The sequence below is a fragment of the Moschus berezovskii genome, chromosome 9, assembly GCF_049115385.1.
Source record: "Moschus berezovskii isolate FMDL1 chromosome 9, NW_MosBer_1.0, whole genome shotgun sequence".
Lineage (NCBI taxonomy): Eukaryota > Metazoa > Chordata > Mammalia > Artiodactyla > Moschidae > Moschus > Moschus berezovskii.
The window spans coordinates 53,484,150-53,500,427 of NC_142468.1; the positions used below are offsets into that span (position 1 = coordinate 53,484,150).

At 38.3% G+C, this 16,278-nt stretch overlaps 2 protein-coding genes across 3 annotated transcripts in view; both read right to left on the bottom strand.

Moving 5' to 3' along the window:
- Positions 1-283: 283 nt before the first annotated feature.
- Positions 284-16,278, bottom strand: part of GTF2A2 (general transcription factor IIA subunit 2) — a 30,030-nt gene continuing 14,035 nt past the window's right edge. The window contains exons 2-5 of the mRNA XM_055435504.2: positions 7,874-7,994; positions 7,198-7,302; positions 3,850-3,976; positions 284-1,438 (exon numbers count right to left, since the gene is read on the bottom strand). Of these exons, the coding sequence (XP_055291479.1) occupies positions 1,413-1,438; positions 3,850-3,976; positions 7,198-7,302; positions 7,874-7,945 (330 nt within the window). The 5' untranslated portion in view covers positions 7,946-7,994 and the 3' untranslated portion in view covers positions 284-1,412. The remainder of the gene's footprint in view (positions 1,439-3,849; positions 3,977-7,197; positions 7,303-7,873; positions 7,995-16,278) is intronic.
- BNIP2 (BCL2 interacting protein 2) overlaps positions 7,874-16,278 on the bottom strand; it is a 47,478-nt gene continuing 39,073 nt past the window's right edge. For both annotated transcript variants that reach the window (XM_088839659.1, XM_088839660.1), the window contains one exon: positions 7,874-7,994. In XM_088839659.1, the coding sequence (XP_088695785.1) occupies positions 7,976-7,994 (19 nt within the window). In that variant the 3' untranslated portion in view covers positions 7,874-7,975. The remainder of the gene's footprint in view (positions 7,995-16,278) is intronic.

Here is a 16,278-nt window from a genome sequence, read left to right on the forward strand (position 1 = left end):
AAAAGGTATTGATCTTGACTAACTGCAGTTAAGACAAACCCTAATTAGGAAAAGCCTTTGGTAATTAAGTTTCTAAATCTGTAACAGGGGAACAGAGTCCTTCCAGGGTAGTTGTGAGGATTGTCTAGAAGAAACACACACAGCACGTGGTGTTTGCCATAATGAAGTTAGTGATGTTGGCCCTTCTCTTGCACAGATCAGACCTGAGCACTGATAACTTAAAAATGATGACACCTATAATAACATGCTTTCTCAACAACAAAAGAAAAGTTGAGGGACTGTGTGCAATATAAAGATCTTTTTAATATTTTAACAGGTTTGTGATGGAGTGAGAGTGAAAAGACAAGAGTCACACTGAAAAGGGTTGAATTGGGGGGGACCACAGGCTGGGGCTGTAAAAGCCTGCTCCTACTAAATGATAAACATTCTGCGAGATATTTTAGAAATGCCACATTCTTCATCATGTATTCCTGGACTGACAAAACTTTTCCTTCAAGTACACAAAGATATGGCAGACGCTTAATAGGACTTTTTAATGAAAGTCTAATAACTGGTAAGATGTAGGGCACTCTAGAAATGAAACTTAACTGTTATGGCCAATTTAATTACATGTCATGTGAAGACTATTTTATGTTGTTGCAAATAGGTTTTTTGGTTTTTATTTTAGCTATGGAAGTCGCTCAGTCGCGATTCTTTGCAACCCAGGAATTCTCCAGGCCAGAATACTGGAGTGGGTAGCCTTTCCCTTCTCCAGGGGATCTCCCCAACCCAGGGGTCGAACCCAGATCTCCTGCTTTGCAGGCGGATTCTTCACCAGCTGAGCTACAAGGGAAGCTCTTATTTTAGCTAGATAAGCTGTCTAAAGATGGTCTAATTTTTTCCTAGTTGAGTTTTTCAAACCAATGATTACCCTTGTTTTTGCACTTTGAAAAAAAGATTTTTATAAGTAAAGTTCCAGTCTGGAATTTTGGTTTTGCCCCTGCTAATGCTTTCATCAGCTAAACTTGCAACTGATAACTAACTTGACCCTGAAATGAACGCATGTTCTAATTTCCTTTGCAAGGAACACAGTACTCTTTCAAAATGCTTATCTAGAATCTGCATATTGTGAGCTTAGTAGCTCTAGCAGTTATTACTCACATTGAGTTTTAAAATGAATTTATTAAAGAATGGTCCTAGGAAGGCAACAATGTTTGATTTGTCATTAAAAAAAAAGTTCTGTTTCTTCATGCTGTATAATAAAGAGGGTACAGAGTTATGAGCTTCTCTCTATTGGAATTCTCTGATAGTAGAGCACAGAGTAGTCATTTCTGCAAGGCTAGAATAAATTAAAAAAAGTCTCTTCTGTGCTTCTCTTCAAAAAGCGATGAACAGTAACAGGATGGCATTAAAAAGCCATTTCTCGTTTCCATTCATTCTGTAGTATTGGAGCCAGTATCTAGGAAATAGAGGAGACAAAGAGTAAATTCAAGAAGCAACTTAAGTATTTCGAGAAAATCTTTCAAAAGTAAAACAGAAACTAACAGTGGTGAAGAAGGGGAAACAAAAACCTGACCACGGTAGTATCTTCTGTACTTAAATGTCATTTCACCTTAATGGGAAAGACAACCTTTAGCCTCCATATTTACATTAAGAAAAATCAAGTTATTCTACATTTGGTTTATATACTTTTTTTCAGGTCCTCTACTTTCCCAAAATTTAAAACCACAAAGGACAAGAATGTATAATCAGAAGAAATTTGTATTTAATTCCTGGTGAGGAAAAAAACCCCAATTCTGGCCACTATCACTTTTTCTCTGCTTCTCTATTAGGAACTGAACTGTATTTCAGAAAGCTGACCTGCAGAAAAAATGGTTTTATTTCACAGTAGCACTGCATTTATCTGGTTAGGAATGGTATTATTACTTAATCTCCTACCTCTAACTGCCACAGCCATTTATATTTTAATGACTATTTTTTTCTGCTGACATAGAGGAACATGGAACACAATCTAAACTTTTCTTGAATACTCAACAATTTTTTCTTGGAAGAACAATCACTTATACCGTTCTGTAAGTGAAGCAAGCTCCTCAGAAGCCACCAAAGGAGGTAAGGCTGATTTGTACTTTATATCCACTGAAGTTTGAGAAAATAAGATACATCTTTTATCTTTAAGAAGCAAGACAAATATACTTTAAGGACCACTTATAAGTAAAACACATATGTTTACATGGACTGTTTGATATTAAGTTTGCTCAGGGGCCTTCACTGACTTTTTGGTTATTAAGTTTGTTTCAAATAATTGAAACTGACACTCTGCTAGTCTGTATCTGTGCTGTCCAATATGGGAGCCACTGGCTAGGGACATGTGATTAAAGTTAACTAATAAATATGAGACCATTAACCAGCTCAGCTACCCTAACCCATTTCAAGTGCTTAATATCAGATGTGGCTACAGCAAAGTACAGACAGAAAATTTCCATCAGGATGCTGATCCATATAATTAACTCATTTTGGTAGAGGTATTACACAGTAATGCTCAAACTCTATAGTAAAAGTCTGAAAACCTAAGGGTTATAAGGATGCTATTAGCGTAAATTATAAGAACGACTTGGGGAAAAAAATAACATTTCTCTGTATGTCAGATAATGTATCACTTGTGATCCAGGAGCTATTTTTAAATAGACTTTTGCTGTTGTTAAACAAGGACCAGAGTATACGATAACTATATAAAGTCATTCTAAAGTTCTTAGAATGATTATTCCTAGTTAACCTTCTGAAACGTACAAGCCACTATAACATTGCTCGTTTTAGAGACTCTGACATCTAGAAAATACAATTTCTTTAAAAAGGGAGAAAGATATAACTTCAGATAGCTATCAAAAATCAGGCTTAAGAGAACAACAGTTAATGAGTTGTGTGAAAAACGATGTATTCACAAATGAGTGTTACTATAAAGATATATATAAGTGAAGGCTAGAAGATTATATACTCAAGTGATATGTTATCTCCAGATGATGTTACAAATGATGTCTTCTTCTGTGTGGTTTTCTGTCTTTGTATCTTTTCAGTGATTAGAGCGTTTCTTTGAAACCCAAATTATAACAATAAAAACCTAACCTATAACCCAAGAAATGGAGGGTTTTGCTTTCCACATTTGTCTTTCTCTTGCTTTTCACAACTCCCCTTCTTGGAATGTGAGTCTTCTCTATTGAATTTCAGGAATAATTGCTTTAAATGCAAACTGTTCAGAATACAAAGTAAAAGTAAGTATATTTAAAATACAATTTATATATTTATTTATGCTAATTGAATTTAATCATGGAACAGAAAGCAGAGACATACAGTTTCTGAAACATTAAAGGTGCGGATAAGCTGCTAGGTCTGCTGTGAAACTATCTGCCAGTAACAGATGAGAAGACTAGATGTTTACCCTTAGGAATGATGGGCCTCTTATAATTATTTTAAAGATTTTAAATAATCACTTTAAAATGTATAGCTATCCAACAACACAGAAACCATAGGATACATTGTTGAAATTAAACACTTAAGGAAAAAGAAAAAGCTTGAGAAATACTTCAACCCTGTAACAGAAATAGGGAAGAAAAGCTTACTAATTTGTTTCCCTTCCCCCAACACAAATTCAACCTGTAAAAGCAGTCTATGTGTCAAATGAAATGTTTATACCTAAAGTTATTAGTAAGAGGACTATTTGAGATCTGGAATTTAGAATGAGAAAGAAGCCAGGTCTCTAGCTGGGAGTAGATCATTAGCCAACTTCCTCCCTTACTTTCAGATGATTGTCTAAAGACGCATGAAAACAAGATTTCAAGTAGTTTTGCTTCCACAGTAATTAGGGTAGACACTTACTTTTACCATCACAGGCTACAATTTTCACTTTATCCACTTTAATAAGTTCTGTCACCTCTCTGAATTCAACATCATTCAATACAAAAGTCCACACGTTATCGCAGAATCTGTACGTATTTAGAGAGCCCTTTAAAACAAAACATTGAGGCAAACCATGAAGTCATTTTTCCCCCTCACATTTTTCTTCAGACAACTTAAGAAATCCTAGCTACAAGTACATAATTCTCAAAATAGGATGAAAATTAAGGAAAATCAAGCAAACAAGCGAAGTGTTAAAATACCATACTATTACTTAAAATCCTAGATAAATATGCCAAGGTAAGAGTTTATTTTAGTTAGCAGACTATTTCCAGCAGTGGAAGCGCCTGCAAATTACTCACCTGAAATCTGAAGAAAAGCTGAAGGGACATTTGAATTTGTATTTCTACTGCCCTCATGTGGTAAAATTATGAAAATGCATTTGAATTTTTATGAAACTAAGCAACCTATTTTATTGTGTATGTTAATTCTCCAAATTTGTACAAATGCATGGAATTCCTAGAAACATTACTATATTAGCCACTAAGAAGATAACATTATTGTCCTGTGCAACTGACATTCTTCTATTTTATTTCTTTTAGGAAAAATATGTGTCTGAACATGAAAACGATCTTTTTGAAGAGTGTGATGAAGGTGCAAGGATGAATGCTAGCAGAATATAATCAAAACCTGAGAGACATACACATGGACTCACAAAACACTGAAACTTGGTATTTGATAAGACATTTATATGCCTACAACCGTCAAACCAGAAAAAAAAATTCAGCACAAAACTGTTCCCTGCAGTGTTACCCGTAATACCAAAATGTGAGTTCTCACTAATGTCTTACAAAGTTAGGGTAGTAATGGTTATGACTTAATTTACTAAATTCATTAGATAATAGGAATAATTACCATCCCAGGTGGTAAGGATACAATGGTAAGCAATGCACATACGATCCCTGCCACCCACGAGGTTTAGCTGAGCAGGGAAGATCATTAAAACAAGTAAATACATAGTGTGAAGTGCTATGTAAGCCTGAGTTACTTGGAGTATAGCAGAGGCACCCACGGGTGTAGCAGACAGGACAGAGAACGCTTGAGTTCCAAAGACTAAGGCGTCAAGGGAAAGAAAGGTGGGACAGCAGAAATGAGGACAAATACTTGGAATGGGATAATAAGTTCCAGAAACCAGAATATGACAGGAGATCCTAAGGTAAAAGAGATCATGAACCTTGGGAAAGCTTTCATATCCTGAGGGTATTAGGAGGTCAGTGATTTCAAGCAGAGGAGTAATGTACTAAAATTGCATTTTTGGTGATGGCATGAAGACCAGACTAGAGGGGAGTCTGACTGGAGGAAGGAGAGCCCCTAAGAAGCTGATACTTTAGCTGGCTGTGTCAAACAGGTGCAAGAGGCTGGACAATAGCAGGAGCAAGGGGTCCTGAGAAGTGGAGAGGTTTTAAAAGGCAGATCTGTCAAAACTTGACAACCAACTGGATATGGTTGGATAGTGAAGAGAGAAGTCTTTGTTATTCCAAAGTTTCTGGCTCGTGTAACAACACGTTCATAGAAAAAGCTGGTTTGAGAGGAAAGTTAAATTTGAATTTGAGCTACAACTTACTGTATCCAATGCACAGCTGGACTGTAAATGCAAGCATGGGAGAATACCAGCTTTAAAGTCAAAGACTGGATGAGATCACGAAAGGAGCATATTTGAAGCCCTAGATAACCCCTTAGGAAAACCAACAATTAAGTGACACAGACAGTAGGAAACTACAAAGGAGCCTGAGAGAGGGGTCAGAGAATAGAAGGAAAGCTAGAACAGTATGGTTTCAAGGGAAGTATGAGTTTTAAGAGATTAATCAACAGTATTACTGACTGTACATTGGATTTATCAATAAATAACCTGGCAAGAGAAGTTTCATTAGAGGAGTGGGATTAATGCATTGAAAGTCACTCAGAACATATTGTTAAGTAAAAAGACACAGAGTTGTAAGTGTAAAAAAAATTTTTTTAAAGTAGATCTGTTCTTTTGACTACAGTTTGAGGCTTTTGGAAGGCTGAACTAGGTAGGTCACTGTGATTTACGATTAGCATGTGAACATTCAAATATGCTGAAATTTAATACTTTATATTCAAAATACTCCTTGTATATGATAATATGCGATTACACTATATCTTTAATATATATTTTCCCCACATATATCTATAACTGAGTAATACTTTTTAAATCCTTTAAACAGATCCAGACTAGAAATCTATAATAACTAGGGGATCACTCAGACTTTGTGAACCCTATGACTCTATAAACAAATTCTCTGCATGGGCTAAAGTTTATGTACCAGCATGGCTCAATTTAAAGGATCAAGTTTTGAATAACAAACTAGGCAGATGTGTATGTATGACTGTACCAAAAAAAGCTGACTTTGCCAGAATTACTACTGTTCAAGAATCTACTGATAAAATTTTATAAAGACATATTTTACTCTAGATAATTGTTAGGCATGTGAAACTGCTGTGACTTGTTTACAAAGATAAAATACATGCAGATTTTATCCCTTCACGCAAATAAGTCAAATGTGGCCCTGTTTGTCTTCTTTTGCCCTCTATACCCAATATCCAGAACAATGCCTTCCACTAATAGGCACTGAAATGTCTGCTGAATAAATGGCATTTTATGTCTTTTGTGTTTTTCATCACCAGCTAAAACTAAAAACCCCAAACACTGATGTTCTCTTAAACGCAAATTAACATCTATGTTCTTTTTATATGATGATTTTCATATCTTTTAATCTGAGTTTACTACCAAATTTTGTTTGGTTTGAGCTTACTGTTCAAAGTACAAATGATTCCTATGAGACCTAGCTACCAGAAGAGACCATTAATTGCCAAGAGGTCTGCCAATAAGCCACGCTATCTAAGAGTAGGTGGTACGCAACATTATAGTTTCTAGAAATTACATTATACTTCCCTGGCCAGAGTTTAAAAATCATAACTGATCCTTAGAGATTACTCTCACTTACCTTCAATCCTGAAGATATTGTTTCAGACATTTGAAATCTCAGTAACTCTTCAAGGAAGGTAGCCAAACATACATAGGCTGATTTGTGAAATAATGGAATAAAAATCCAAAAACAACTGTGTCTCACATTAAGTGGATGAACTGGTAGATATATCATTTAAATATAAAACAGGATTCAGTTCTAAAACAAGTTTTAAAGTTTGATTAAGTCATTTCTTTTTATGATTAATAAATATGGAGGTATTGTAAAAATCACTACTGTAACAACCATGGTGTAGCTTCTAGATTTAAGAATATATCCTTACCCTGAAGTTGACTCGGTTCCTGACCCTCTGTGCCAACGCTGCATTTATAGCCTTATCAAACTGAAGTAGAACTTGAAGGGCAAGTTGGGGGGTAATCTGTTGAGACTGAGAAAAAATAAAGGTCATGAATCCTCTTTGGGAAGAACATTAAAGACAAAAATAAAAATACATGAGTTATCTAAAATTTAACTAAGGTTAATCAGAGCCTCTAAACTTGAATCCCTTGTTCTTTTTTTGTGATAACAGGCAATTAATAAGCAAAACCTGACAATATTTTCTTGTAGTATCTTGAAACAAACATAATTTTGAAAAGAAAACATACAGAGATGTTATAACATCAGGACAAAACTTTGTCTATCACTCCTTCACAATAGCTGGAAAGAAGTTTTCACCAATAATGGGATCAGTAATATGTTAAAAAAAAAATCTAATAAACTTCATCAAAGTTTAAGATATATGAAAATAAATGGAAATGCACAATATGTTCTTGGATGAGAAGTTTATGTAAAAATGTTAATTTTCCTAAAATTAAAAATATGAATTCAAATTAACATCTCAAGACTTGCATTAACTGGTCTAAAGTTAAAGCTACACACAATATTCTATTTTCATAATTATGAGAACAAGAATTACTATACATCCATATAAATAAAAAAGTTGATTTTTAGTCTCTCACCTGTATAAGCTCATCGAGGCTCTCCTGAAGACTGTTTCCCAATGTGGTATTTCTGTACAACTGATATGCCATGGCTTAGGAGGGAGAAATTCTTTTTTTTATTCAGGCTTGCATTGATGTCCTAAAAATTTAACATGAAAGTATTAAAAAAATATTACAAATCACGTTAAGTAATACAGTCTGCTTCATATATTCAAATATACACTATTAGTGGGCTTCCCTGATGGCTCAGTGGGTAAAGAATCCGCCTGCAATGAAGGAGACACAGGTGACGTGGATCTGATCCCTGGGTTGGGAAGATCCTGGAGGAGGAAAATCGCAACCTATTCCAGTATTCTTGCCTGAAAAATCCCATTGACAGAGGAACTTGGTGGATTACAGTCCAAAGGATCACAAAGAATTGGACGTGACTTGAGTGACTCACCACATACTATATATACTATATAATAACTTAGGAATTACAAGGAATGGTTAAAAATGATTTTTCTGTTTTTCTATTATTTCAACATAGGCATTTACACTCCTTTATACAAATTGTGTTATGTATGTGTGTGAATATATATATATGTAAATGTACACCTTTATCATTTCTTTCAAACATCTACCTTTTGATCTACTCTGGACTTTACCATGTACCATTTTTTTCTACTTACTGCCAAGGCAGTGATTCGATCTCCAGCTCACATTTGTGTGCCTTCCCCTTCTTTTCCTGTTCTCTTAAAATGTAGTATTTATAGAGTGCCTACCAAGAAGATAGCACGGTGACAGGTATCCTGGGAGAGGAAGACAAAGATATACTCTGGTTCGAAATAATTTATACTTTTGGGAAGGTAAACATAAAAAAGACATACAAAAGAAATTTAACAGAGAATAAGAACTGTGACAGAGATTATACGGAAGCTGACTGAATGAGCTGGCTCACAAAAACTTCCTGATTCTTCAAGCTAGACTTTAGCCAAGCAAAGGAGGAAAGTCACCTTAGGCTGAAAAAACAGGAGTAAAGCCATGGAAGGATGAAATCATACAAATCTCTCTCTATAGAGAGAACTGTGAGGGAGAAATTGATCCCTCAGAAATGGATCCATATTAGGGTATAGGTATATGAGCAGGAAGTGGTAGGACATGAGGCTGAGAATGATGACATGGGTGGATCTGTCAGGAAAGGTGCCAGAGTTTTACAGTGAAGGTAAGGAGAGCCCCTGAAGGTCTCTAGGCAGGAAAGGTCAGACAAATGGGCAGCAACGTAAAGGACATACTTGAATGTAAGTTTACAAAGAGATGAGGGCTTGAAGAGGAGTACAGATTCAACAAATACTGCGCTTCTACCACATGCTGCGTCTAAGCTCCCTGACCTCGTGACACTTTCACTTTAGAGATGGACAGAAGCAGACAGCTGTACACAAGAGTAACCATCAAGTAAAACTTAGAGAAAAATAATAGCTGCCTTCACATTACACACTTTGTGAGCATCTGAACACCTGATCATTCCTGCCTTCTCCAAGTCCTTTCTCTGGCTTTTGTGGCCCCACATTCAGTCTCCTCCCACCACACTGGGCACTACAGTTTCTTGTTTCCTTTGGTAGGCTGCTCTCAGCAACCTGACTTCTGACTTCTAAGTCTTGAGTACCCCAAGGCTTCTTATGTCTTCTCTGTATTTGCTGACTCCCCTCATTACCCTATCCAGGCTACAGCTTTAAATACACTGTATTGATCTGCTGATGACTCACACACTTTTTGCCAGTGCCAACCTTTCATATGCCCATGCTGCTGCACACAAAATGGCGTCCTTGACACCGGATGGAAACATAAAATAGTAGATCAAATTAAATTTGTCAAAACCCAAATTCTTGATATTCTTTCTTCAAAATTTTTCTGCCCCTGGTTTGCCTACCTCAATTAATAGTAAATCTAGTCTTCCAGAAAGATGGCCCAAAAACCTTACAGTCAACTTCTCTCTCATCCTGCATGCAAGCTATCAGCAAATCCTTTCCGCTATTCCTTCTGAACATAATCAGAATCAGACAACTTTGACCATCTCCACTGTAGTACTAGATCACATCATCTGTCACTGAGATTTACAATGGTAGACAAGTAAGGGGTCACCCTCTTTCTACCCTTGTCTGTCCCACCCCTGCCTGCCCCTTGAGTTGTTACAGTGAACTTTTAAAAACAGAAATAAAATCACATTGCTCATGTATCAAAACCTCCCATGGCAGCATCCTATTCCAAAGTAAAAACCAAAGTCCTCCTAATGGTTTTCAAGGCCTGAATGATCTGGGCCCTTCACTGTGTCTCTGGAACTTGACTTCTTCCACCCACTCTCGCGCTGACTCTGCTTCAGCCGTACCAGTCCTCTGCTTCAATACGGCAAGATGTTCTTGTTCAGGGCCTCGGCATTGGTTGTTCTTTTTGGTTCAAATGTTCTGCGCAGATACCTGCATGGTTTACTCTCACTCATCTGATTCAGATCTCTGCTCAGGTATTACTTCATCAGAAATGACTTTTGTGACCAACCTAGAAAAAAAGAACTTCCCCCCTTTCCCTTTGCACTGCTTCATTTTCATTCATATCACTAACTGAAGCTGACATAAATAAGCTTATCCTGTTTCCATCCCCACTAAAACAGATGTTCCCTAAAGATAGGACTTTCGTTCACTTATATATTTATCATCTGGAGCAATGCCTAGTACACAGTATGATTTTAGTAAGTATCTGTTCGTCAATAAATAACTTGGTGATATGTCAAATGCCAATATCAAATTGTATTGCCATTAGGTGCATTTATAATAGGGTTTCTACTTTACTGAAGGAAGTGAAGCAATAAGAACTCTAACTCTCAAAACTACATCTAAGCACCTATCAGTATCTACATACTCTGCTTGTCACTAAAGTCAAACTATCCATGTTGTTACCTAAATACAACCCTTCTACCTGTGTCCCAGGTCCTAACCTCTCTCAGACAGGATATTGTTCCAAGAATTCAATTATTCCTTCTCTATCAAATTCCCCTGTCTATGGATCTTTCCCATGAACAAACAGGAGCTATTTCTCTCATCTTAAAAAGTCTCAACTTGCTTTTCCCGCCAGCCTCAGTTTATTTCTCTATTCCTCGATGTAGCAAAAACGCCAAATAGTTGTTAGTATTCACGGTCTCTCATTCCTTTTCCCACATTTGCTCTTAAACTTACTCCTTCAAGTTTTGCCTCAAGCAGTAAATGAAACAGATTGTGAAGGTTATCACTGGCAATGCTACAATCAATAATCCTCAACTCTTAGTTCTCACCAGACTTAAGCACTTGGCAAAGCTGACTGTTCCCTCCTCTTTGATAAAGGATCTTGTCATGGTTACTGGGACAGTACACTTTTACGGTCGTTCTCTTAAGTTTACTGGTCCCACCCCAATATCGCTTGCGAGTGGATGCCCTTCTCCCTTAACTCATAATTTCACAAGACACCTCCTTGGTTCTCTTTCTGTCTACACTCACTCCTTGCTGCTATCACTCTGTCTCAGGGCTTCACACACCATTGCTGATGATCCCCAAATCGGTATACTAGCACAGACCTTGCCCTGAACTCATTCCTGGATCCAACTGCTACTCAGCATCTCTGTTTGTTGTCTTTCCTACCTCAGTTGATAGAACTCCATGCCTCTATGGGCTTAAGCAAAAACCTGTGAAGATATTCCTATCACCTTTTCCTACCCCTGGTCTGGCCATCTTACCTCCACATCCAATCTCTAGCATAACCTGTTAACTCTACTTTCAACATGGATTCAGAATCCAGCTGTTTGTCACCATTTGTACTGTTACCACCCTGATGTCTGCCACTATCGACTGTCACTGGGATTACCGAAATAGCTTCCTAACTGGCTTCCTGGTTTCCATCCTTGCCCTCTACATTCGAAGCCCAATCCAGCAGTCAGGTGCTCTTTCGGAACACAGTATTTCTCCTCTTTGTGCAGAACTCTCAAGTAGCGTCACCCATGCTGGACAGGTGAAAGTGGAGAGTTCTAACAAAATGTGGTCCACTGGAGGGAATGGCAAACCACTCCAGAATACTTGCTGTGAGAACCTCACGAACTGTATAAAAAGGCAAAAAGATATGACACAGAAAGATGGGCCCCCAAGGTCAGAAGATGTCCAATACCCTACTGGGGAAGAGCGGAGGACACCTACTCACAGCTCGAGAGAGAAGGAAGTAGCTAGGCCCAAGTGGAAATGACACTCAGTTGTGGATGTGTCTGGTGATGAAAGTAATCTCCAAAGCTGTAAAGAACAAGCATTGCATAGGAACCTGGAATGTTAGGTCCATGAATCGAGGTGAACTGGACATGGTCAAGCAGGAGATGGCAAGAGGAAACATCGACATTTTAGGAATCAGTGAATTAAAATGTACAGGAATGGGTGAATTTAATTATATCTACTACTGTGGGCAAGAATCCAATAGAAGACATGGAGTAGCCCACATAGTCAACAAGAGTCTGAAATGTAGTACTTTGGTGCAACCTTAAAAATGACAGAATGATCTTGGTTTGTTTCAAGGCAAACCATTCAATATCACAGTAATCCAAATCTCTGCCCCAACCACTGATGCTGAAGAAGCTGAAGATGATCAGTTCTATGAAGACCTCCTAGAATTAACACCAAAAAAAGATGTCCTGTTCATCACAGGGGGCTGGAATGCAAAAGTAGGAAGTCAAGAGATACCGGGAGTAACAGGCGAGTTTGGCCTTGGAATACAAAACGAAGCAAGGCAAAGGCTAACAGAATTCTGCCAAGAGAATTCACCGGTCATAGCAAACACCCTTTTAGAGCAGGACAAGAGATGACTCTCCACATGGATATCACCAAATGGTCAATACAGAAATCAGACTGATAACATTCCTTGTAGCTGAAGATGGAAAAGTTGTATGCTGCTGCTAAGTCACTTCAGTCGTATCCGACTCTGTGTGACCCCATAGACGTCAGCCCACCAGGCTCCCCCATCCCTGGGATTCTCCAGGCCAAGAACACTGGAGTGGGTTGCCATTTCCTTCTCCAATGCAGGAAAGTGAAAGTGAAGTCGCTCAGTTGTGTCCGACTCTTAGTGACCCCATGGACCACAGCCTACCAGGCTCCTCCATCCATGGGATTTTCCAGGCAAGAGTACTGGAGTGGGGTGTCATTGCCTTCTCCGGGAAAAGTTGTATACAGTCAGCAAAAACAAGACTTGAAGATGACTGTGGCTCAGACCATGCGCTCCTCATGGCAAAATTCAGGCTTAAGCTAAAGAAAGCAGGGAAAACCACTAGTCCAGTAAGGTACGACTTAAATCTCCTATGAATATACAGTAGAGGTAACAAATAGATTCAAAGGATTAGATCTAGTAAACAGTGTGCCTGAAGAAGTTTGGACAGAGGTCCGTAACACTATATAGGATAATAATCCATAATACTGAAGAAAACATAATAAATAGGATAAACCATAATACTGAACATAACTGTAATACTGATCAAAACCATCCCAAAGAAAAAGAAATGCAAGAAGGCAAAGTGGTTGTCTGAGGCGGCTTTACAAACAGCTGAGGAAAGAAGAGAAGTGAAAATCAAGGGAGAAAGGGAAAGGTACCCCCAACTAAACGCAGAGTTCCAGAGAATAGCAAGGAAACAAGAAGGCCTTCTTCAATGAACAGTTCATAAAAACTACCTTCATAAAAACAGAAGGTAACGACAGAAAGGGTAAGACTTGAGATCTCTTAAAAAAAAATTGGAAATATTGAAGGAACATTTCATCCAAAGATGGGCACAATAAAGGACAGAAATAGTAAAGACCTAATAGAAGCAGAAGTAATCAAGAGGAGATGGAAAGAATACACAGAAGAACTGTACAAAAAAGATGTTAATGATCTGGATAACCATGATGGTGTAGTCTTTCACTCAGAGCCAGACATCCTGGAATGTGAAGTCAAGTGGGCCTTGGGAAGCACTGCTGCCAATGAAGCTAGTGGAGCTGAAGGAATTCCAACTGAGCTACTTAAAATCTTAAAAGATGATGCCATTATAGTGCTGCACTCATTGTGTCAGCAAATTTGGAAAACCCCACAGTGGTCACAGGACTGGAAAAGGTCAATCCTCATCCCATTCCCAAGAAGGGCAGTACTAAAGGATGTTCAAACCACCAGGCAATTGCACTCATCTCCCATGCTAGTAAGGTTATGCTCAAAATCCTCCAAGCTAGGGTTCAGGAGTTTGTGAACTGAGAACGTTCAGATCTTCAAGCTGGGTTCAGAAAAGGCAGAGGAACCAAAGATCAAATTGCCAACATTTGCTGGATCTTAGACAAAGCAAGGGAATTTCAGAAAAACATCTACCTCTGTTTCACTGACTGTGCTAAAGCCTTTGACTGTGTGGATTATAACAAACTGCAAAATTCTTAAAGAGATGGGAACACCAGACCATTTTACCTGTTTCCTGAGAAACCTGTACGTGGGTCAAGAAACAAAAGTTAGAACCTTGTACGGAACAACGGACTGGTTCAGAAGTAAGAAAGGAGTACGACAAGGCTGTTTACTGTCACCCTGTTTATTTAACTTATATGCACAGCACATCACGCAAAATGTTGGGCTGGATGAGTTACAAGCTGGAATCAAGACAGCCGGGAGACATATCAACAACCTCAGATATGCAGATGACACCACTCTACACACATGCTTGGCAGAAAGTGAAAAGGAACTTAAGACCCTCTTGATGAGGGTGGAGGAGAGAGAAAATGCTGGTTTAAAACTCAATGTTAAAAAAATTAAGAAAAACTAAGATCATGGCATCAGGTCCCATCACTTCATGGCAATTAGAAGGGGAAAAGGTGGAAGCACTGATAGATTTCCTCTTCTTGAGCTCTAAAATCACTGTGGATGGTGGCTGCTGCCATGAAATTAGAAGATGACTGCTTCTTGGCAGGAAAGCTATGGCAAACCTAGAGAGTGTGTTAAAAAGCAAAGACACTACTTGGCCGACTGAGGTCCGTATCGTCAAGGCTATGGTCTTTCCGGTAGTCATGTATGAAGAGCTGAACAATAAAGAAGGCAGAGCGCCGAAGAATTGATGCTTTCGAACTGTGGTGCTGGAGAAGACTCTTGAGGGTCCCTTGGACTGCAAGATCAAACCAATCAATCCTAAAGGAAATCAACCCTGAATATTTACTGGAAGGATTTATGCTGAAGCTGAAACTCCAATACTTTGGCCACTTGATATGAACAGCTGACTCACTGGAAAAGACTTCGTCACTGGGAAAGATTGAAAGTAGAAGAACAGGGCGATGGAGGATGAGATGGCTGGATGGTATCACTGATTCAATGGACATGAACTTGGGCAAACTCCAGGAGATGGTGAGGGACAGGGAGGCCTGGTGTGCTGCAGTCCATGGGGTCATGAAAAAGTGAGACACGACATGGTGACTGAACACCACCACCTATTATCTTGATGACCTCATCCACCATCTCCCCCTTGTTCTTGCCCTTCTCCAGACACAATGGCTTCCTTATTTTTCTTAGAACATGACATACATGTTCCTGCCTATGTCAGCCTTTGTGACAGCTGTCTTCTCTACCTGGAATTATCTTCTCCTGGATATCCACTTGGTTTTCTTAATCCCTTTAAGAACTTAATGGGGCCTAAACAGACCACATATTTAAAATCCCACCCCCACCTCCACTCTGCAGCTCTCAATCTCCCTCACTCTGCTCTATTTCTTTGATGGCACCATGACCTTCCAATACATTTTAAAGTTTTCTTATTTTATGTTTACTTTTCTGCATCCTCCAGCAGAATGTAAAACCTACCAGAGCAACGGCTTTTATCTGCTTCTGTTCACTGAAGTAAACCAGGCATCGAGAACAAACATTACCTGGCACATAAAGGAAGGAAATTAAGCATCTGTTCAAACAATAAATGAAGGCAAAACGCCAGCAAGCGTAATGTGTGGGGTAGGTTAGGGGGATAAAGAGGGCAAGAAGGAGTACCAGCAGGAAGATATAAACTTGACAAAAGTAGGGTATAGAATCTTGTGTCCTCCCCATTTCCCATTTAAGGTAAGTCCAACAGTTACCTAGAAAATAACTAGACGTTACTAATGAATTATCAGAAGGAGAAATAAACAATCCTGTTTGCAATTGCCTCAAAAAGAACAAACTATGTAGAAATAAATTTAGCCAAAGAGGTAAAAGATAGGGATACTGAAAACTGCAAGACAATGATGAAAGAAACTGAATATGATACAAATAAACAGAGATTGCATGCATGTGGATTGAAGAATCAATATTATTAAAATGTCCATATTACCTAAAGCAATTTACAGACTCAACACAATTCTGATCAAAATTCCAATGGCATTTTTCAAAGACAGAGAACAAACAATCCTAAAATTTATATG